Raw genomic sequence first — 23,488 nt, 5'->3', positions numbered from 1 at the left:
TTCCTTAGCACCTTAGAGGCCAGTTTAAAGTGCCTTAAGCATCTCAGGTAGTAAAGGTTCTGACGGCCTTCTTCACCAGGGTGTTAATGGGCCATAATCCATCTTAATCATGGATATAGTATTTCTTGTTTATGTCGGATCACGTTACTGATTGGCTGGCGATGCCAAAACACATCACTTTAAATCTATAATCACTTTCTGCCAGGGGATGTTCAATCTTATTCGCAATAGGCTAGTGTAGCTGCAGGTTTTCATTCCAACCAATCAGAAGCCATATATAATACCACTGGAAACCCAGTTCAACTGGAATCAGGTGTGGCTTCTGTTTGGTTGGAATCAAAACCACATCGGTACTTTGCAGTTAAGCTTGGTGACCTCCGCTTTACATAGTCTGCAGATAAACACTAAATTTAAGAGAAGGTAATTTATAAATGAGTAGAATACAGGGAATTTGAGAGTGTGTCTGAATCAATTCCATCCCCAAGTAGGTTAGAATTGAGTGAATATAACACCATGCCACTGTATGACACTTACCCACCTGGACTGCCATACCACCTTTCCAATTTTCATTAGCACTCGCCCAATGGAATTAAGTAGCTCCTAATCTCTATACAATGCAATTCCAGGTGGTAAACATTTCAAATATGCCAAATATGCCAAATATGCCTTGTTTGGAAATTAGCAACCAGAAGGCACAGAATCTCCTGTACTAAATACATCTAAAACTAGGTACCTCAGGAAGGAAAGGCCTAGATGTATCGATCCAACATCATTATAAAATGTCTTGGAACAAACATCAACAAAATATAAACATATACCATTCTACTGAAAGTCATCATAAATTGAAATCATAGTTCTATACTCTGCAAACTTCATCAGAAATCCTGACTTTTCCTGCTGGTCAGCTTCTGGTATGTCATATGTGCTGACCTTTTTGTTTAGTCTAATTTTGTACATGCCATTACCAAACTCCCTGTGTGAAAAACAGATTGCATGTGACAGGCTGCTCCCCATTTGTGTCCTCTTCCCTCCGCCTCCTCCCCCCCTTTCATTCTCTGAGCCTCAGGTTGCTTATTTGAGTGCAGTAATTTGCCATGGACTGGAGACAGGTGCAGCTGTGGCCATCGCCTCTGTTAACAAAGTGTTTCATCTTGGTTAGCTAGCCTTGATTATTCTTTTTGTAACTACAGTGCCAATTTATGACTGGCCATCTTATGATGCTAGGAACGTCTATAGAAAATAGTCCCATTAATAATCCTTAGCCTTCTGTCTACTAAAAGTCACTGAGTATCTCTATTGTGAAATTAAACAATTAATGTGTTCTCTCACATACGTATTTCCCTCGGGACCCGAACAGCTAAATAAGCAATTTAATTTTGTGAATGTGATTTGCCATGTTATGAAGTACTGTAAGCAATAAGTGGGGTTTTGCATAGTATTATTACTCATATAAAGCTACTGAGCTGTGATCAATATGCAGAATGCATAAATCCTAGTTCTAGCTAATAGTGATGCTTTATATATAGTCCTACTAGAGAAAAGAAAAAAGGTTAAAGATGTTTCTTTCATGGTTCTATGTAGAATTATACAACAGAGTGTTTCCCCATAAGAGAGGGCTCCATGTAGAACCCCTTTAGGAAGCTAAGAAACTATAATTATCTATAGAACCATATAAATACACTCATTTCCATCCATCCATCCATCTTCTACCGCTTACTCCTTTTCAGGGTCACGGGGAACCTGGAGCCTATCCCAGGGAGCATCGGGCACAAGGCGGGGTACACCCTGGACAGGGTGCCAATCCATCGCAGGGCACAATCACATACATACTCACACACTTTAGACACGCCAATCAGCCTACCATGCATGTCTTTGGACTTCGGGGGAGGAAACTGGAGTACCCAGAGGAAACCCCCGCAGCACAGGGAGAACATGCAAACTCCGCACAGACAGGGCCCCGGCGGGATTCGAACCCCAGAGGTGTGAGGCGAACGTGCTAACCACTAAACCACTGTGCGCCTTAATACACTCATTTATTTCATACAATTTAAAAATAATAATGAAGACAATAACACTATGAAATAACATATGTAATTCTACTAAGTGTTAAACAATCCAAACTATTTTATATTTTATATTCTTAACAGTATTCGTGAGCTTTGCACTTTCTTGGAATTTTCTCATCCAGCTTCAATGAGATTCACCCAGGGGGCTTTTTAAAAAAAAATATATATATATATATATTATTCCCAGATTTGTTGGCTGCTTCTCCGGTGTTCTACATGAAAACTACTTACTTGGGGTAAATATTAATTTTAAAGAAGTTTAAGTAGAAGTAACGGTTTACAGTTTGGTTCAGAAATAAATGTATACAGCACATGTGCATTAATGTCACTATGCATTTTTGCCTTTTATCACTTTTACACTTTTATCAAAGTGTCTTACAGACAATATATATATATATATATATATATATATATATATATATATATATATATATATATATAATGTGTTAATACAGTTGCAATCAAAATTATTCAACCCCCATGGCAAATCAGGCTTATTGTCAAAATTTACAGACTTTCAGCTGACAAATCCAACAAAAGCAACTGAAATAGTTCGACACAACGAATGCTTCAAGTTATAAGTTACATTTTCAGCTGAATTTGGGGAAACCACTTGAAACATTCATTAATACTAAAAGTAATACTGTACGTCTTACAGACTGGTAGTCTATATGATTCACTATTAGAAAACAGAATGAAACCCTGTTAATCTTGAGGTGTAATATAGTAGGGTATAAACTCTGAATCCACAATCAAGAAGAGTTTTACTTTCATAATTTATTAAAAGCTAACCAAATTATATTTTTAGCTGTTTGAGAAATCCTCATGTAAAAAAATTATTTTGTGTTTGCTTAATCAAATTGTTAAGATGACATTCAATTCAAATGGTAACGCTTGTAAAACAATTAATGACAAATACCTGATAATGTTTCAGTGTTACTCCCACTACCACTTTACAGTAAGTACATAATCATAATTGTTACTTTACTAAATATACTATGCAATATTATTGGACAGAATTTATAAATCTTTGATAAATGAAGTAAACAGGTCCATGTACTCCATGAACTAATACTGGACCCTGCTGTAAGGTTGGAGACATTTATATTATTGGCTTTTGCTCCCCGAAGTAACTTCTAAATACCTTCTCGTCAATAGCTCTACGATTGTGAGCTCCAACTAAGGCTAAATATAATTGTTGATGCTGGCCTTGGCTTCTTCTGCATTTAGTGTTCAAATTGCAAAGCTGATTTCCATGGCAACGTAGTCATGGTCTGCTAGTCTGATTCTGGATAAGTTACCTTGCAAGGAAAATGACGACATGTGTTTGACAGCACTCTAAAAAATCCTATTAATTTCAGAGCCAACACTAGAATTATAATGGTTTGGCCATCCTTTCAGGCTTTTGAACACCATGCATTTTGTCATTGATTAGACTCTAGTGGAGCTTAATGCCAGGAAGTATACATATATACATATACATAAAACAGGGCTTGTTCTTGGAATGCCATCAGATTTTATGTGAATACATTTACATTTACATTTATGGAATTTGGCAGATGCCCTTATCTGGAGCGACTGACGGTAGTGCTTTGAAGTCTCTATCAATAAATAAATTGGTTCACTAGGTCACGGACTAAGAATGCCATCAGTCTTTAAACTCTGTTGGGAGGTAATATAGTAAGAAAAACACACACACACACACATATATGTGTGTGTGTGTGTGTATGTATATATATATATATATATAAAACTCAATGATAATTGAGTATAGTGAAGTGCCTTGGTGTTTTAACATATAATAAGAAAACTATTGCAGTGGCAGTTCAGTTCTATACTAATTTAATGAGAGATAGCTGGGACCAGCTGTCCTTCATACAAATATAATACATTAATATTGACATTTTCTAGATAACAACATTAACTATGATCCTAGTAAATCCATGACCCTAGTATTATAAGCTTCTTTCTACATGAAGAGCCATTTTGATATACAGTGCATACAAGTTTTGATATTCCAGCTAGCAAAACTCTGAGATACTGCAATGTACATTTGCACTTCAAGCAAGGAGTATGTGTTAATGCTACTTTAGATGTGCTTTATATCAAACTCTGAGACAATTAGAAAGTGAATTTGTGAGCAGTGGCCAAATACGGATAGAATATTATTCTGTAATCTCAAATACTGCTTTAGTTTTATAGGTTGCCTTCTGACTGTTTCTCAGTAAGCAATCCATTAGTCTAAATAAATAATAAACGGTATAAACAGAGCAGAGATACGCAATTTAAACCTATTAAGACCACTGTGGTCTGTGTTTAGGTTACTGCCTGTATGGAGTTTTTCATGTTCTCCTAGTTCTGTGTGTGTGGGTTTTCTTCCACCTCCCAAAAACACGTCAGTAGGTGGTTCAGTAACTCTAAATTGCCCCTAGGCATGAATGTGTGTGTGAGTGTAGGATAAACCATTTATTTTCCCTAAGTGACTGTCATTTTGTGAACACAATTAGCAAACCTAAATTGTATATGCAATGTTCATTGTCCTATATATATATGTAGATGTTTAAAAGGTAATTAAAATTTTGCTATTCAGTAACAAATTTAACATTTTTGACATGGTAGATGTAGCCACTGCTATAAATGTAAGCTAAATTCTGAACATTATCATGAATATGATTATGAATATGAATATGCCCCCTCCGAATTGCAGGTTTCAGTTTTATCTGCAAATAAACTCATAAACCCACACGAATACTGCCTATTTAGCTTTAGTTAGCAGGCTAGTTTTCATGCTAACTCAGTTAACAACAGTCCACAAGTTGTGTTCATTTAAACACTAAATCTAAACTGATCAGTAAATTGACTGATTTAACACTGTGTTGCTTTCAAACATATTAGACTGGTCAGTTAATTAAAAACATGGGATGTATTAAAGCTAAATGTATGTACTATATAGCTGGTTTATGGGTTAGCATGTTACCTTAAAGCTAGTTTATGGTCTTGCCTGTTACTTTAATGCTGGTTTGTGGTAGTGATGGGAAGTTCGGATCATTTTACTGACTCGGATCTTTGAATCTCCTTGATGAACGAATCTTTTTTAGAGACATTTCATTCATATTGTTAATTTTAGCAAAATATAATTAAAATGCATGTTCTCCCCATGCTGCGAGGGTTTCCTCCGGGTACTCCGGTTTCCTCCCCCAGTCCAAAGACATGCATGATAGGTTGATTGGCATGTCCAAAAGTGTCTGTAGTGTATGAATGGGCGTGTGAATGTGTATGTGATTGTGCCCTGCGATGGATTGGCACCCTGTCCTGGGATAGGCTCCAGGTTCCTCGTGACCCTGAAAAGGATAAGCGGTATAGAAGATGGATGGATGTTAAATTCCCCAGCACATCTTGTACGTACACAAACGTTGATCACATTTGGAATAAAAAATAAACTCTAGGCTAATGCAGCCAAGGCCAAATTATGAGAAACAGAAATGATTAATTAACGGTTTCCGATCCAAGTCGTTCTTGATTAGTCCACCTCTGGAGTCTTCGGGTTCGAGTCACTCATTCATCCTGTGATCGCACCATAGGCTGAATGCAGTGGGAATGTGACGTGACGAATGAACGACTCGAACCCGAAGACTCGAGACCTATGGGGATGTTGCTGCGCATGCGCGGTCAACACAAAATGAACGACTCACTCTCTGAGACAACGCGTTGTTCCCGAATCATTTTAAAGAATCGTTCACAATGAACGAATCGTTCGTGAATGACACATCACTAGTTTGTGTACTGGCTTAGAGCTTCTAATGACCTAAATGTAGCTGATCTACAACTTTTTGAAATAGGCGTGACTGACTTGAAATGGCTCAATTAGCCATTCAACTGATTTTCTTATGAACCAACCATTGTCCTCTATCTTGAGGGGAAAATGTACTTGTTCTTGATTTGATGTGAGATATGTTTGGATGGCACCTTCCCTGGGGAATTGTGAGTGTATCAGGTTTGCACCAATGTTGCTGTTTTATTTTTTTGCTGGCCTTAGTGGTCAAATTTCAATGAAGTAAAGCAAGGTTGAAAGTCATTTCCTGCTTGATGTCAAGTGTCTTAGTTCATGTCCAGGAGTCAATAATCAACATTTTGTAAGTGTTTTGTAAGGGTTTACCAGGATCTGCATGTCTTTACAAACAGAGCAAATCAGACCAAAAACTGGTAGGAGAGTCATATTGCAATCAATAGACCTTACTCCATCTTTTCCTTTCTCAAGCATTTCTTCGGAGCCATGGTGTGTTGCTATGGTGACGTGAAAAAGGGCTGCACACTGCAGCAGTGAGTTGGTTCTCTTGGACAAAACATTGTGTTTGACACATTCAAAAAAAGAATACCCAGAGATCCTTTGATTAACATATAATGCTGTGTTCTCATGCATACTTTCACAATTTATCACAACCATAAAATGCAGTTATTATATTGGCGCACAAATTAATTGTCTTTGTATAAAGAATGTTAGTCAGTGTAACCCTGTTGAGTGATGAGCAAAACAAGAACTGACAACGAGTAGTAGTGTACGTTCCAAACAACTGTTCAGATCAAATCAGAAGAAATCATCACCAATCATTTTGACTGGTGACATATTTTTTGTCACTTTCATCCTGACTCATCCTGTCTTTTCCCCCCACTTTTCAGTGTGACAACGCAAAGGGATTAAGGGCCTTCTTCGACGCAATCTGCTACGGTCCCAAACATTTAATGATCTTTGGAGGAGTGTGTCCATCGGTGACATCTATTATTGCTGAGTCATTAGAGGGGTGGAACCTTGTGCAGGTAAGACCAATATATATTTCATTAATATTGCATGTAATAAGAGTGGGAGATTTTGGTACAGCATCTCCACAACATGCTTTCCACTGCATAACAGCTGTGGCCTGTACTGGTCATTGAGGTTAGAATCTAATTTTGGATGCAGCCTAATGTTTATATATGCTAGAAACAGGAAGTGTAGCCAGATTTGAATGACTAACTGAGCTAGTATTCAAATGACAGCAACCCCTGCTGGCAGGGAGGGGTATTGCTGCGAGTTGTTCTGACACTATGGAATATATATGTTTTGGATCATTGTCCTGCCGGAAGATCCCAACCACGGCCCATTTCACACTTTCTGGCAGAGGCAGTCAGGTTTTCATTTAATATCCGTTGATATTTGATAGAGTCCATGATGCCATGTATCCTAACAAAATGTCCAGGTCTTCTGGCAGAAAAACAGCCCCAAAACATTAAAGAGCCACCGCCATATTTAACCGTGGGCATGAGGTACTTTTCCATATGGCTACCTCTCTGTGTGTGCCAAAACCACCTCTGGTGTTTATTGACAAAAAGCTCTATTTTGGTTTCATCTGACCATAGAACCCGATCCCATTTGAAGTTCCAGTAGTGTCTGGCAAACTGAAGACGCTCGAGTTTGTTTTTGGATGAGAGTAGAGGCTTTTTTTCTTGAAACCCTTCCAAACAACTTGTGGTGATGTCGGTGACTTCAGATTGTAGTTTTAGAGACTTTCTGACCCCAAGATGCAAATAACTTCTGCAGTTCTCCATCTGTGATCCTTGGAGAGTTTTTGGCCACTCGAACCATCCTCTTCACAGTTCATTGAGACAATATAGACACATGTCCAATTCCAGGTTGATTCATAACATTTCCAGTTGACTGGAACTTCTTAATTATTGCCCTGATGGTGGAAATGGGCATTTTCAATGCTTGTGCTTTTTTCTTAAAGCCACTTCCCATTTTGTGAAGCTCAACAACCTTTTGCCGCACATCACAGCTCTATTCCTTGGTCTTACCCATTGTTATGAATGACTAAGGGAATTTAGCCTATGTGTTACCTCATATTTATGGAAGTCATGGTTGAACAATTTCATGTTCCTAGTCACCCAGGTGTACTAAAACAAATTTTTTCTCATATGAATTCATAGGGGTGGCACAGACAATAATTTTGGCACAGATATATTTAACAAACATATTAACAAAAAAACCTGTGTTGTGTTTGCAATTGTTTGATATCCATGAGCAGAGTACTTTTGTGAATATTTTGAACAAAAGATCAAAAGGTTAAACAATTTTTCACAGCCTTCATATTTATCAAGGATGCCAATATTAGTGGAGGACACGGTACATACAGTACTGTGCAAAAACCTTAGGCCCATACAAAGAAATGCTGTAGGGCAAAAATGCCTTCAAAAAATAGTTTCTATATTTAAAAAAAAATAACATAAAGAGCAATAAACAGTAATAAATGAAACAAAGTCAATATTTGGTATGATGACCCTTTGCTTAAAAAAAGTAGTAGTCTCAGGTACTACTAATTGTGCAGTTTTATAAGGAAATGAGCTGTAAGTTTTTTCTGAGCATGTTACAGAACTTTGACTGTCGCACTCGTTTCTTTTTTTGCAGCAAAACACAGCAGCCTTCATTATATGTTTTTTTTTGGCTGAAAAGTGGTCTCTTATGTAATATACTGCTTTCTTTACTGACAAACATTTTTCTATAACATTTAATTTTGTGGTGGAAAACTAGTGTTAGGAATTCTAAAATGGTTTTGTACTGACTTGAAAATGTAGAAGTCATAGAATAAAAATCTATAACAAAGCTTGTACTTAAACAAAATCAGATGCCTAAGACTATTGCACAGTACTGTGTGTGTGTGTGTGTGTCTATATATATATATATATATATATATATATATATATATATATATATATATATATATACTGGAGGAAAAGGTGGTAATAAAATCTATCATCTTGATTAGTCTTCTATTAACCTCAGCAGATTTCTAATTACTTTTTTTTTTCTTTCTTTTAATCTGTATGAGCCTGATCCATTTCTGGATAATGCTTTTAGAGTAGCATTATCCAACCCCATTGAAACTGAGCATCAAACCTGATAGTGTAACCTACATGTGTTTTTAGTTAAGAAAATAATACATTTGAGAGAATGTGAAATAGCGATGAAATGTTTCGTCTAGAAAGTTGATGGGGTCAAGGAATTCAGGCTTAAACAAGATCATTTATGAAAGGCATATAAAAGAAGACAATCTTTCTACGTTATATATAAACAACCCTTGGTTAAACTTGGGTAAAATCAAATGTTCTTCTTGTCCAGTTTCTTGGTACCTGACTAACCCTAGGCCAACTGACCATCTCCTCCTGTTGCCTTATGCCTGTGAAAATTACATTTGTGCACAGCGTTTGAACAGCTACTGTAATGGCCAATACGCCTGTATAGAAATGCTGGTATAAAAGAAAATATTAGTAAATCATCTCACATCTTTTTGGGACTTAAAAAGGTTTAAATCAAAAGAGAATCCCACTCAGATTTTACAAAACTGACAACGTTTTAATTCTTCTGAGAAATACGATGAGTATTTCGCATTTTAAAATCTATTCCAATTTGTTATTAATATCACTACACTTGGTCTTTATGTGCTATGATAAGCATATTCCATAGTCTTATTGTTAATGTTCCCAGTTAATTCAAAGCTTCTAGTAGCATGGACCTAGAGGATCCTACTACAATTGTATTCATAGTTATTGATATTGGCAGGTCAGTAATCAGAGAAATAGGTGTTGTTGCATTAAAAAGTGGCGTGTAGCAGAATGTACAATAGACAATACATTAGTCCTATGTTGTTGTCACTGATATAAAGCAACCGTCTATTTAACTGCCACAATTCTGTCATTAACCACTCTTAAATCACATCAGAGTATTTCATCATGTTCTGTGGGTTATTCTACTTTATCAGGCCAGTCATTTTATCAGTGCAATTCAGGTGATGATTAGTTTGTGAAGTGTGGTGCTGTGCAGTCTTCAGATATTTTTCTCTAACTGAAGTCTATCTATCTATCTATCTATCGATCTATCTATCTATCTACCTATCTACCTATCTATCAGCCTGCCATTTACAGTTATTTCTAAAATGTTCTCTTAAAATGGTGCTGAAGGCCTGATGGGAAAGATTTATGGATTTATGAGTCTTTATTATTTCTGGTCTCTGTAAGTATTCTAAGCTGAGTGAGATCCAAGCAGTATTGCACCCTAAGCCTGACAGGATCTCACCTGCTCCCCAATGTACGTCAAAGACCATCGTGATGTATGACGTCAGCTGCAAGACTGAGAAGATCAGCTAGCTTCAGTGTGATTTGTGTGCAGCTGCATGTAGAGCAGCTGCTGCACTTGCCGAAGAGTAAATGGATTGTTTTTCTCCTGTTTTACATTACCTGATGTCAGGAGCATTTCACGTATTTGTGTCTCATTTTAGCACCGAAACAACCCAGAAATAAAATGATGTGGCTGTGTGATAAGGAGAGCGCCATCATCGTAGAATAATAGAGATGACATACCTAGAGATGACAGACTGTCAGTGAAGTGATACATGATGACACAGACTGACTACCAGTTTATTTAAGGAACAGTGAGGAATATAATTGTGTGTGTGTATTCCACTTCATTTTGGCACTGATGCATTTGGATCATCTCTACCTCATTACTTTATGGAATAATTGGTCTAAAATAGGTCTAAAACTTGACAACAGTTACAAAAACAGTCCAAACTGATTTACTAACTGGAGTCCAAGCTGATTTCATCTACAGAAATTTGCTTTCCAATGCGCAAAATAAATGTCGGTTTTGCATGTTTAACTTAATTAATATATTATACACTGTGTATGGAAAAGTGGCAAAAACATGATAGTGACTGTGCAGATATTTTACGTATGTGATTTAACAGAGCTTGATTTGTGAATCAATCAAGGTACTTTTAGTTTCCTAAAAGGATTCTCCATAGACGCCTTTAAGTGTTTCCTCGGGGGGACAACTAAAAAAAACCCTTAAGGATTCTAGATTTGACCTTTTCTGTCAAAATAAAACCGTTTACTGACTCGTAATAATGAGCACATTTATCGCAATGATGCTGTATTATCTTATCATAATTATATAGTTTAGGATTTATTATTAAAATTATGAATAAATTATGATTTATTATTAGTAACTTGCTTTTTATATTTCAAATCTGGCATACCTCTGACACAACAGCTGTCAAACACAGCCCACGGGTTTTCTTTACCTTTGAACGAAACACACGTTCATGACGGCACTAATTTATTTTTCATACTTATTGTGTTTATTGTACTTTGAGTTATTTTTTTTCTCACCACCTTAAATGATCATTTAAGGAGGAAACCACATGGACACCAGGAGAACATGCTCAAAAATTCCGCATAGAAAGTAATGCGATCCCAGAATCAGTCGAGGGACTGTGGAGCTATGTGACAGAAACGCTACCCACTGCAACACCATGATTCGGCAGATTGAACATACAGATTACTACTCTTTATTTGGGATTAGGGATGTGACAGTGAGAAAATTTTCCCACCGGTTAATCAACTTGTGAAAACACCGGTAATGCCCCTTAGGGGTTGTTTTTCACCCTCACATATGAATGCCTGTGCAGCCGTGCGCATTTCACTTTCGCTTTCAAATTAGCGGCAATTCGGGGGCGGCAATTGCTTGATGGGTTCATTATTATTACTAATATTATTTCTTAGTAATTATTATAACTACAAAACTGTAAAATGACAAACTTGCTTATATTAAACAGAGAAATTTTGAAACCAAATCTTCCGCCGTCGTCTCGTCAGTCAGCTCGCCTCACTCTCGTCACGTCATAAATGAAGTCTGACTCCTGCTGATCTGTGCTGCGACTCGGACTCATCCGGCTCATGCCGAATTGCGCAGACGTGTTCAGTTTTTAATCGTAGCGTCCGTTCTCTAACTGAACTAAATGATTTTTATTACTATAAAAAAGCAGAACGACAGTGGGGGCGGTCCCGCGGTGGGCAAGTGATGTAATCGGTGTGCAGCCGAACACCGTGTAACACCGGGAACACCGACTATCGCAGCAAGCCTATTTGGGATCTTTCCAATTTAAGGTCCTTGGTGGCTTGAAGTTTCTATGTTCTTTCACAGTGCCACAGCTATCCTTCTTAAATTGCACTTTTTCAAACTGTAACAGGGTCTCGATCTTCTTCTTCTCCAACGACACTGGTGTTTATTCACCACCAGTCTTGATGCAACACTGAGCAATGTCTGGCAGAGAGCAAAGACATAGCATGAGCAAATCAAATCCAATTCAGCATTGTAGGATTTAAAATAAGTCTTTTATGAGCACTGGTGTGTCTCCTATAGACTACTGGTTGTTGTCCATTAGACTCTTCTATAATGTAAAATCACGCTTTCTCCCTTCCTTTTTTAAACGATATTTTTCCAGAGTATTGAAAAAGCAAAGCTGGTTTTTACTGCAATACACCTAACCTCCTAAATAAAAAAATATGCTGCTGCTGTATGCTGTTCGTGAGATCTTTTCTTGCTGTGTGTACATATTTCATACAGTGGAAAGAAAAAGTCTACGCACCGCTGATAAAATGGCAGGTTTTTGTGAAGTAAAAGAATGAAACTAACATAAAAAGTGTCAGATCTTGTCCCACTTATTTTCCCATGAATAAAGTGAAAAGAATCAGAAACTGTTCAGGGAAAAAAGGTAATAAAAAACTTACAATAACCTAGTTGCATAAGTGTGCATACCCCTAAGCTAATACTTTGTTGAAACACCTTTAGCTTTTATTACACCACTCAGTCTTTTTTCGTAAGAGTCTATCAGTGTGGCACATCCTTTATTGTTGCCGTAGGTCTCTTGGCAGCCTCCGTGGTAAGATTTTGTCTTGTCCTGTTTATAAATTTTGGAGGGGTGTCCTGTTCTTGGTGATGTCACTGTGGTGCTCCATTTTGTTTATTTGTTGATGATGGCCTTTTCAGTGTTCCATGGTACATCTAATGTTTTGGAAATTCTTTTATACCCCTCTGTTGATCAATACCTTTCGAGAAGTGAGATACTGTACATGCTGTGTAAGCTCTTTGTGGACCATGGTTTCACCAGTCTGGTGAAACCAAGAAGAGAGATGAAAGAAATAAGGAAGAAAATCTTACAGATTCAGCTGGTCTTTATTTGGAGTTAATCAGAATAATTTCATTGATGACAGCTGTATGATAATTACTTTTGAACATGAGTTTGAATGTGATTGGTAAATAACCAAAATGTACCAGTTACATTAGCTACTGGAATTGATGCTAGTCTAACCTGGCATTAGCTAAGAAAAAAAGGATAACTTAAATTAAATATAGTTAAATATGCCAGCTAACATTAGCAAAATTAGCAAAACATTCCATACAGCATGGGTTTTAAAACTAGATCAAGTTCATGTCTTCCATAGTCAAGTGTAACAGTGCAGTCTGCTGGCTTATTCATATTCAAACACCCGGATAGCTCTTGTGCTATCGATATTGTTTAACATAAAAACATAACTGCAGATGAGGAATTAGCATGATAATTCATACTTGTTTTTTTTTTGTTTTTTTTCTACATAGATGAACTTTATTATTATATTTTCCATCCCTGACTTGCACCAGGAAAGACTTGTGCTACTAAATTGCCTGGGCGTTCACTTCGTCAGTAATAGGAGGACTGAAACAAATGGGTATTTTTAAACAGTGACTTGGTCTGTAGTCTGACAAGTATGAGGTGCATACACCAAATCTGGATGAGAGGGGTTCACAGAGACCATGAAGCATAGTTAAAGGAGCCAATTAGGACATGTGGACCATAAAGCTAATGAGAATCTGAAGGGGCTGAACTAAACTACTGAACTAAAATGTCCAGGCATGCGGATAAGTGCTGTCACTTTACAGCAGCTATCTAAAATCCTAGTTTTAATGTAACTGGGTTTTAGAGCAATAACCACACATGTATACACATAGATAGAGTGCTAGCTGTGACAATATGCTATGAATTTGTATCTGTGTCTTGATGCAGTATGTTCAGTTTACACTCATTAGCAACATAAGCCACATCCTTGTTTTTATTTTCTCACAAAATATTCTTATTTACTCTTCTTAACCCACATTTTCAACTGCTCCTTAACTGCTACTTATGAACATCATAAGGAGCAGGTGAACGTGTAACATTTGTTCCCTTACATACTCCACCATTTTTGCAAACCCTCCTGAAAAGAATGAACCTTTTGTCTTTGCTTCAAGTCTTCTTTAATTTCTTTTTCCTCTATTTGGCTTTCATATCTCTTATTTAGGTCATATGTTCCATAACAGTTTGAAGAGGTTGGGGAAAGATCATTTGTGAACAAGGAAGCGCATCGATGAAAAGAGTGCATAATTAGTGTCTATTCAGCAATAATACAGCTTAATTGACTCAATACTGTATAACATATTTGGTGAAAATTAGGGCTTGTGCTGGATGCCTTGATTGCCTCACATGGCTATGCTAAGGGGATTTAGGAGATCTTTTTCATTCATGGGTGCCAACAGTATTGTTCTCAACACTGATACGGTACAATGAAATGTGATTAAAATACATAGGTCTTTGATATAAGGAGTTAATCCTCTTTGTCAGCTTTGAAATCAAAATGATAGAATAAATCTTGATTCTTTTCTGGGAAAGATACTGTACACGATGCAGTAAAATCGTTAAACTAGATTAATGAACGCATTTTCCCTTGATGATTAAATGTACACAAACATCAGTTGCATAAATATAATTGGCTAAAACAGTTGTTTTCAAAGAGGGGTCTGTGAATTACAGCCAGGGGGTCTTTAATCTAAACTTTTGACTTTAATCCAAACCTCAGAAACAAATAGGTTTATGAATGAACTTGAATCTAATGCCAATTTTAATAAAAAATATGTTAGATCGATGAGAAGTTCAGGAATGAAAAGCTCTGTGGCTCCAATAAATAACTATATTTGCACAAATTCAAATAATTAACCTAATATATTAACAATTTGATTATGTTCATAAAATAAATCTTTTTAAGGGCTCTGTGTATTATTATTATTATTATTATTATTATTAGTAGTAGTAGTAGTATTATTACTGTTCAGTTAATGGGGTCGCTGGCATCCAAATGTTGCCATTTGAACACCTGGACTAAAGGAATACATTTCACAATTTTAAAATGAAAGCCTTTTTTTTTTTTTTTTTCTATTAAGCTGCATGACGCTGTATTGCATCATAATTTAGATAATGTTATATCGAGTTAAAAACACAGCAGTAATCTAGGACACTTAACGCTTGAAGCATCATTAACTAATTTATGAAGCAAGATGACATACTATGAAACAGTGGGGAGAATTGAAAATGTACTTACATGATTGTGAAAATCAGCAGGATCAGAAAAACGATAGCTATAAACATGTAGTTTATAATGTTGATTAAAATAATAATTAAGAAAGAGCTGGGGGAGGGGGAGGGGATGTATCTAGTAGCTGTCCAGGGGATTTTATTAAAAACTTTTAATTTAATCATATTCTGTTTACTCCATTGCTTCCATGTGCTTCCTCAAAGTTGGCCTCTGTGGAAACACTCTGACAGATGAGTAGGAAAGAAAAAAAAATGTACACAGAAACAGTAATTTGGTATGGGTTTATATGAATAAAATAGTAAGAAAAGCTATGATCACTAGCCATCATCCTGGCCAGCTTTCCAACTAATGTGATTTGTACAAATTCTTAAGGATTTCCAATCAACCCTCTAATGAACAGATGTGACACATCTGGGTTGAGTTTCAGAATGAACTCAGTTGATGGCCCCAGGAAAAGACCACAGTAAAAATGTCAAAAATGATCTTCACCGACTTAATCTGTATGTATTATAAGTAAAAGTAACCTGCTACTCTTCCATGCCTAGGAAACGCCATAAATCGTCAGATAACCTTGTTGACATGCTGGGAGAGTACATATTTGATCTATTTATGGTATTAATATACCACTCTGTATTTCACATGGCACTGTTAATAGTGTTAATAACCATGCTATCAGGACTGGGACGTGGAAATAATTAACAGTGATTGTTCTCCTGATTTGGAATTCTTTCCTTGTCTATTATTTTACATTTACATGTAGTAATTTATCTGACACTTTTGCCTAAAGCAATGAACAATAAAGGGCTGTGTTAATGTTCACCCTGGAGCTATGTGGGGTTAAGAGCCTTATTAGAATTCTGGATTGACGTTGAGATATTGTCATTCTGTTAGCATGGTGACCTGAGGCTATGGGGTCCTCTTGTCCCCTAATAGCTGTATTTGGTGTCACATTACATATAGCAGAGTGGTAGTAGTTATTGATGGGTGGTGATGATTTTAGGTTTTTCTATTCACAGATGACAAATTTCTATTTATTTCAAAATAATGCTATTAGTGTATTATGATTGTCATGCATCAATCTTCTGTGTTTACCTCCACTGTAATGTAAAAATATATCAAAAATCCACGCTGTGTCACTGTACACAAACGCACTTCCAAAATGACAAAGAAACCTGGCAAACACAATACTTATAGGTATATTTACGACAAATACTTCACCCTGAAACACACAAATGTTTTAATATTGAAATAATTGCAAATTTCAGTCATCTCAAACATAAGGGATAATGATCAGCCTCCACTGTTAGCTCCTAAATACAAAAGAACAAAAGCTCATTTTCTCACGCACCATTCTCCATTAACATTCAACATCATATTCATGAGAAATCCAATGTAGAAGTAGTTGAGAAACGAAGCTTTGGACTCCAAGTTCCAGACAAGAACGAATTCAATTCAATTGTGTCATATAGCAAGGAGGTAACGCTGGACTTCATTTCCCAGCAGCCACTGCACCATACTACATCATTGTCACATGACCACCTACACCTGTATCATGTTTCTGTTTAACGAGCACTCATATATATAGCCACTGTTTGTACTGCTTCCTTGTCTGACGTATTGTCTAACTTCACCTTTGTCCCGGTACCATGTTTTGTTTCCTAGTTTATTTTTAGCCTTAGCCACAGTATTCTGGCTAGTTGTCTTAGTGTCTTTGTTTCGTTGGTTGTTTGTTTATTAAATGTTTGAAGATCTGCGCTTGTTTCCGTATCCTTCTTTGTAACATGACAGATTGTAGTTGTGTAGCACTTTTAAGAACTTTTAACATTGTCAAAACAGTTTTACAGAATATATTAATTATACTTATACGTTTTAAATTGATACATTTATCCCTAATGAGCAAGCGATGGTGGCGAAGGAAAAACTCCCCGAGACGAGATGAGGAAGAAATCTTGAGTGGAACCAGACTCAAAAGGGAACCCATCCTCATCCTCGATAATTTCCCTTCTATAACTGTACACTATATAATCAAAAGAGCAATTGTGTAACCGGGAACTTATGAGCAGCTTATGAATACAAGCATCAGAGTGATTTCTGAATTCATTATAATCTTAACATAAAGTCTATTTTGTTGAAGTTATCAACTGTTCAATGATAGAGACTTAAGTGCAAAACTATTGGCAGCAACTGCAGTCCTAAGGCTATCCAAGCGAGAACATCCACAACCATTTTTATTGCATCTATGTGGTACCATTCACAGTAATCTCATTGATCTTTAGGCTGTGCATGTGGGGTCAGCTTCAATAGCATCCAGTGATTTTCAGGTGATGAGATCTGCAACCAGAAGTTGGATGACAAGCATGATGGCATTGATGGTGGTATTAGCATGAAGGTTGAAGCTTTGGAAGCTGATTGGTTTGAGTAGAGTGTATAGAGGAGGAGGTGAGAAAGCTGGACAGAATAAAGGACTAAAGTGCTGCCGCATCACTGTCTTTGGGTAGAAATGAAGCATGGCTAAATTCCACACCAGGCAACACTAGGAGCAGAAAGTTGAACTGCATCGTAGGTAATGTAGGAAAGCATTAACCAAAGTGAAAATAGACAAGAATTGAAGATCACTGAATATCACAAGTCTTTCAGGATGGATTTTATAGACACTATTCACGCATAATTTTAATTTAAAAATGAATATTTTCCAGACTAAAGTAATTTGAGCATGCTAGGGAGGCAAGCTGCAGGAGCAACATGAAAGAGCTATGGCCCATGGAAGAGACGCCAGGATATTCCGTGTCTTGTAAGAAAGACGGGTGCACACTGAGAGAAATATTGACTGACAGAATGAAACCCATCTGCTTTGTGTTTCAATTATCTCCGAGAAGGAGAGAAATAGTTGCAGATAAAACACCGAGAGTAGTGCTGAGAATTACCACTGTTTCCACTATGCATTAACGATGCACGGCTTTAACGCAGCTGCATTACGGCACTGCAGCACCTGGCAAATGCCAAGGGTACAATTAATTTCACTCCACCATGCAAATTAGATGTCTGTAAGCAGCAATACACTCTTATCATCACTCAGTATTTATTCCTGGAAATAAGAAGAGGTATGTTGTTCACAATGTCTCCTTCAGTTTCATTTTGTCTCTGTTCTGGTTTAGCGTTGCAAACCATTAGAAGAAATAAAAGGAGCAGCTGAGAGAACTTTGAGCAAACCATAGATAGTGCCAGTGGTAATGGAATTCCTGGAGGAGGCAGGATGCATTTCCCATCTAAGAGGCTTCACAGCTAATCTGTCAACATTTCACCAAGCCTGTTAAGAGTTTCTGCCCTGGACATACAGTATAGTTGGTATTATGCAGTGGATACTAGACGGATACAGCTGTGAAAATGTAGTCTTGAATGTAACAAAATATTTGATTGAATCCTTTTGTCATAGCTTAAAGTATAATGGCACAAACATCTTAGTTGTTTATAGGAATATATTTTTTGTCTTTTACTGCACTTCTTCAGATCAATTTAGTTTTATTTTTGTCACAAAGCAGCACAACAGAAATCTAGATGTAAATTAAGATCCCTAATGAACAAGCCAGGGGAGATAGTGGTGAGGACAAATTCCCTGAGACATCATGATGATGTAACCTTGCAAGGAACCAGACTCAGAAGGGAACCCATCCTCTGGGTTAGTGCATTACTACTGGGGTAGTAGAAATATTAGAAATCATTACATACAGTACAACTATCTACAGGGTCACAGACTATGTAGTGTATTGGACGGATTGCCATAATGAGCACATTGTGAAGATGAGTCCTAGCGTGATCTACAGGTGAGGCAAAGTAAAGCAATTTTTTAATTCATTTATTTATCTTTAGTTTTTGGACACTAATTTTAAGCATTAGACTTTCTATTCTGTCCTGATTCATAATAAATGTTTTGAAATTCTTGTCTGTTATTCAGACATATGCCCAATTTGCAGTGGATCAGGGGCGTTAGCTGGACTGTTAATCATCTGGGGTTGAGCCCAGATTCTTCTCCATCAAAAAATCATCTTCTAAACAACTTCTAAATATACAGTTTTTTTTTCTTGCATGTGTGGGGTAATTGCTTATAATGTGAAAATTGGACAAAAATGGGATTTATCATAAAACTTGCCCCAGGTATTGTCACTGTTTGTAGGACTACCAGACCGATAAAATATAAAATGAACACGAGACTAGGCTAGTTTGGTTGTCGCTAGCCAAGGATAGGCACAACTAAGCTATCATTGTATGGGTTTAGCTGCTACAGTGCCATGCAAAGTACGTTAGCTGTCCTCATGCTCTGCTCTTATCATGATCACATAACTTTGAACTCACATAGACATTTACACACCTTGTTTGTAAATTTGTTGAGGATATTAATGTTTCAGTTTAAGCCCGTTTACTGGTAAAAAATCGCCATATATCCATTTTGCCCCTCACGCTAATTAACTGTGTGAGCTAGCGTTTGGCAGAATTGAGACCTGTCAGCCAATAAGAGAGGATATTTCCATGTACTGTATTTTCCTGTAAACCCTATCTAACTGGTCTTGCCTGCATTCACGGCAGATAAAATACAACACTCCATTCACTGAAGATACAAAATTACAACACTGCCGTCTTCTTTTACTAACGTTCAGTTACATAGTGATAAACCGCTTCAAGTTGAGAATTATTGGGGGCTAAAGAAAAAATCGTTGGAGCTACAGCCCCTAATGCCCAGGCCAGGTTACGCCCTTGCAGTGGATAGAGATTAGGGTTTAAAAAAAAAAAAAAATTCTAATAATTTCTTTAACTTTATCACAGGTGTTTTACAAATTTCATGATAGTAACTGCACACATTGATCCAGAGAGTACAATGGTTCAAGGACACTGTAGTAATTGTCCTAGCTATTGTACTTCCAACCTACGAATGATTTTATTAGTAGAGATCCAATTCAAGCCGCACAAACATATGCACCACTAGTATCACTTGCTAATACTTTGAATAGAAAGGTACTGTAGTTGCCATGACAGTTACAAAAAATCTGTAAACATATCTAGAAATACCAAGACCAAACCAAAGTTGGAGAGCAGCCGGTCTTTAAAATGCAGCTCCATTACAATCCAATAAAGCTGCTTTTGCCAGATCGAAGCTGGAGATCAATAAAGGGTAGTTAAATGTCTGACACAGCTCACTAATATCTGTAATATAAATTCACAATCTGAGAGAGAATGTGGGGAATATGGAGAGAAAGGAAGAGAGTGTCAGACAGACAGATAGAGTTCAATGGCATTGTAATGGAGAAGAGCCCTGTCAAAGACACCACACCCACATACACTAGGTTTTTCCTCTTCCCTAATTGACAGCACACGCTTAACCAAAGGCATACCCCATCACCACACATACCCACAAACACACACAATTATGCTGCTGCAAGGCTGATTCCTAATTCTTGTATAAATTACCTCTCTGAGTCACAAATTGAGGCAATCCAGTTTAATTAGCATGACTGTAAGTGTCTCTGTTCTCTCTTCCTTTCACTCTATTCCTCGTCCTTTCTCCTTTATCTCCTGCACCTTTATGCTCTTTTCTGTGTTCATTGGAGCCGAGTTGTGTATTATTTGCGTGTCAGGATGTGGAGGACTCAAGCATGCTTGAGGCTGGGTTTGAGAAGAGGGTGCGTTCAGTATAATAGAACACTGTTTTAGACTCTTATTTTATTTATCAGCTGAATGTTGTGTCAATCTTTTAATTCCATTCGATTTCAGTTCACTTGTATAGTGCGTCTAACAGTAGAAATTGTCAGAAAGCTTTTTGTCCCTAATGAGCAATCCTTCGGATGGCATAAGGAAGAAACCTTGACTTGAGAGGGACCAAAAAGGGCACCCATCTTCTTCCAGGTGACAATTAATGTGACATCATCCACTAATCTAAAATAAAGTAATATTTTTTTACTGAATGGGTAGCATTGCTGCCTCATAGCTCCAGAGTCCCTGGTTTGATAGTAAGCTTGGGTTCCTGTCTATGCCAGGTTCTTCCCATGTCCATGTGGGTTTCCTTCAACCTCCCAAAACATGCTGATAGGTGAGTCGACTACACTAAATTGTCCCGAGGCACAAATGTGTGTATGGTGCCCCGTGATGGACTGTATTCCTGTTTTGCGCCCAGTGTTCCAGGGATAGGGTCTGAACCCATCATGACCAAAATCATGATGAACGAATGAATGAATGAATGTATGCCGCTTACTGTTGGGTACATCACATGTGACAGTCTGTAGTTATTTTATATGTTCATGGTTGCTACCCTATCCAAGATCTATTAAATGAAATATTTCTGACATGTTGTAAGCATATGTTACAGTCTTTAGAAGCTTCTAACATGTTACAGCTCCTAAAGACAAAACCGATCTCATTATTTCGTGCACTGCACATATTTTAAGTATGCAAAAAGTAAGGTTGAGAGATCTATTTGAAAAGCTCTGATAATGGTCCATTTAGAGTGTGTTAGAAGGCCATTAACTGAGCAATTTAGTCCACCTCTTCACTGCGCTGCTCCAGCTAATGACTTGTGTGCAGCCTCACCGTTCACATCTGTATGCACCATGCATTCACACTTCATTCAATAGTGTGCGAAAACAATCCCATTCTTGCCTGTCGCCCAAAATCCTCGATGTAAAATGACTAGTTCTCAGTGAGTTTACCTGGGTGAATATGACAAAAGAAACTCTGAATGCTGCTTTCCACTATCTGGCAAAGCCAGAAGGATTGAATGGAGCAACAAAATGTCTGCCATAACTTCACGTGGGAATGCCTTGTACATTACACTTCTATCAGTGTATGTATTGTCAGGTATGGTTTATTGGAAAAGCAGAAAATAATAGTAGGTTAGTTATGCACTGGAAGCTTATTTGTAAACATTACCTATCATAGTGGTGAATGGTATATGAATAAGCCACCAGTATAAATTTGTAGAAACTGCTCCACATGTGACTATTTTGATACAAAGAGTGGACATTCTGTCTACTCTAATACTGGTTTATGCTTTGAAGTTGAATTACCCCTAAAGTTGATGAATGGTTATGTAGTCCTAAGAATGAAAACTAGTGGTTCTCAACTAGCACAACAGACCATCAGATTGTGAGTTCAAATCCCCACTGGGATTACTGGGAAACCATTGCCATTATGAGAGTGATAAAGGAAAATTGTGAGAATCTATAAGGTCATTTAAACAGTTAGCATCTTCTCCAAGCACATTCGAAGGCTCTATGAGCAATTTATTGACATTACTTTTTGGAGGGAACTCGTTGGTCTTTACTCTCTATGGTTGGTAGTTGTCGTGCAATAGGTTATAACTAGTTAGTGGGTGGAGACTGGCAGTGACTGAATTGTGAGAACATTTCTAAGAATTAAAAAAACAAATTGTTACAAAGCACCTGGCTGCAACACTCATGATTATGTCATTTTGACCGCTTACCCACTGAGGGAAATCACAGTGAGTCACCATGCGATAAAACAAAGAGGTTTTGGTTTGTTTAATTGCAGTTCACATGAATGAGTTGTTTTGAGTTTGACTAGTTTGATGTAAATGTATTATCTAGCTGGCCTTTCAGTGGTCATTTAAAAAAAAAAAAATATTTCTATGAAACTGTGTACACATGTCATGTGGGTCTTCTCTGTCAGTGCCAGTGTTTTGGTTTTTGAGTTGTTGGACTGGGTAAAGTTTTTGGTTTTGGGTTATTGATATGATTGGATATCAATTTTGTGTATTGTATATTGTATGTTTTTGTATATTTTACAATATTGATGTATTCTACAGCTTTGTACAGTATGTGGGGCAGGTACGGTGGCCTGTAAGCACAAAACGTAATGTTTTCAACAAACCAAAAGTGCAACAGCAAATCAGAAAACACTGATTTTTTTTTTTTTTTTAATTTGTTTCTGAATTTGTTGTTGGGGTTTTAGTTTTGCTGCTGTATTTTCTGATTTGCTGTTGCGTTTTTAGTTTGTTATAAAACTATTGTGACTATCATGAAACATGATCATGGCTATATCACTCACTCACTACGCTATTGTAGATCTGCAAATTCGCAGGAAATGCTACAGTGGGTGTTTGGTCATGTTTCTGCTCAGTGAGACCAGTGTGAGATGACACACTGAAAATTATATTCAGTGTA

At 37.1% G+C, this 23,488-nt stretch overlaps 1 protein-coding gene across 1 annotated transcript in view; it reads left to right on the top strand.

Annotated features, from left to right (window-relative positions):
* gabbr2 (gamma-aminobutyric acid (GABA) B receptor, 2) overlaps nucleotides 1-23,488 on the top strand; it is a 202,534-nt gene that overhangs the window by 42,969 nt on the left and 136,077 nt on the right. Inside the window, exon 2 of the mRNA XM_053613058.1 lies at nucleotides 6,744-6,881. Within this exon, the coding sequence (XP_053469033.1) occupies nucleotides 6,744-6,881 (138 nt within the window). The remainder of the gene's footprint in view (nucleotides 1-6,743; nucleotides 6,882-23,488) is intronic.

This window comes from Ictalurus furcatus, chromosome 24 (assembly GCF_023375685.1).
Source record: "Ictalurus furcatus strain D&B chromosome 24, Billie_1.0, whole genome shotgun sequence".
NCBI classification, from domain to species: Eukaryota; Metazoa; Chordata; class Actinopteri; order Siluriformes; family Ictaluridae; genus Ictalurus; species Ictalurus furcatus.
This window is presented reverse-complemented; position numbering and strand designations above follow the sequence as displayed.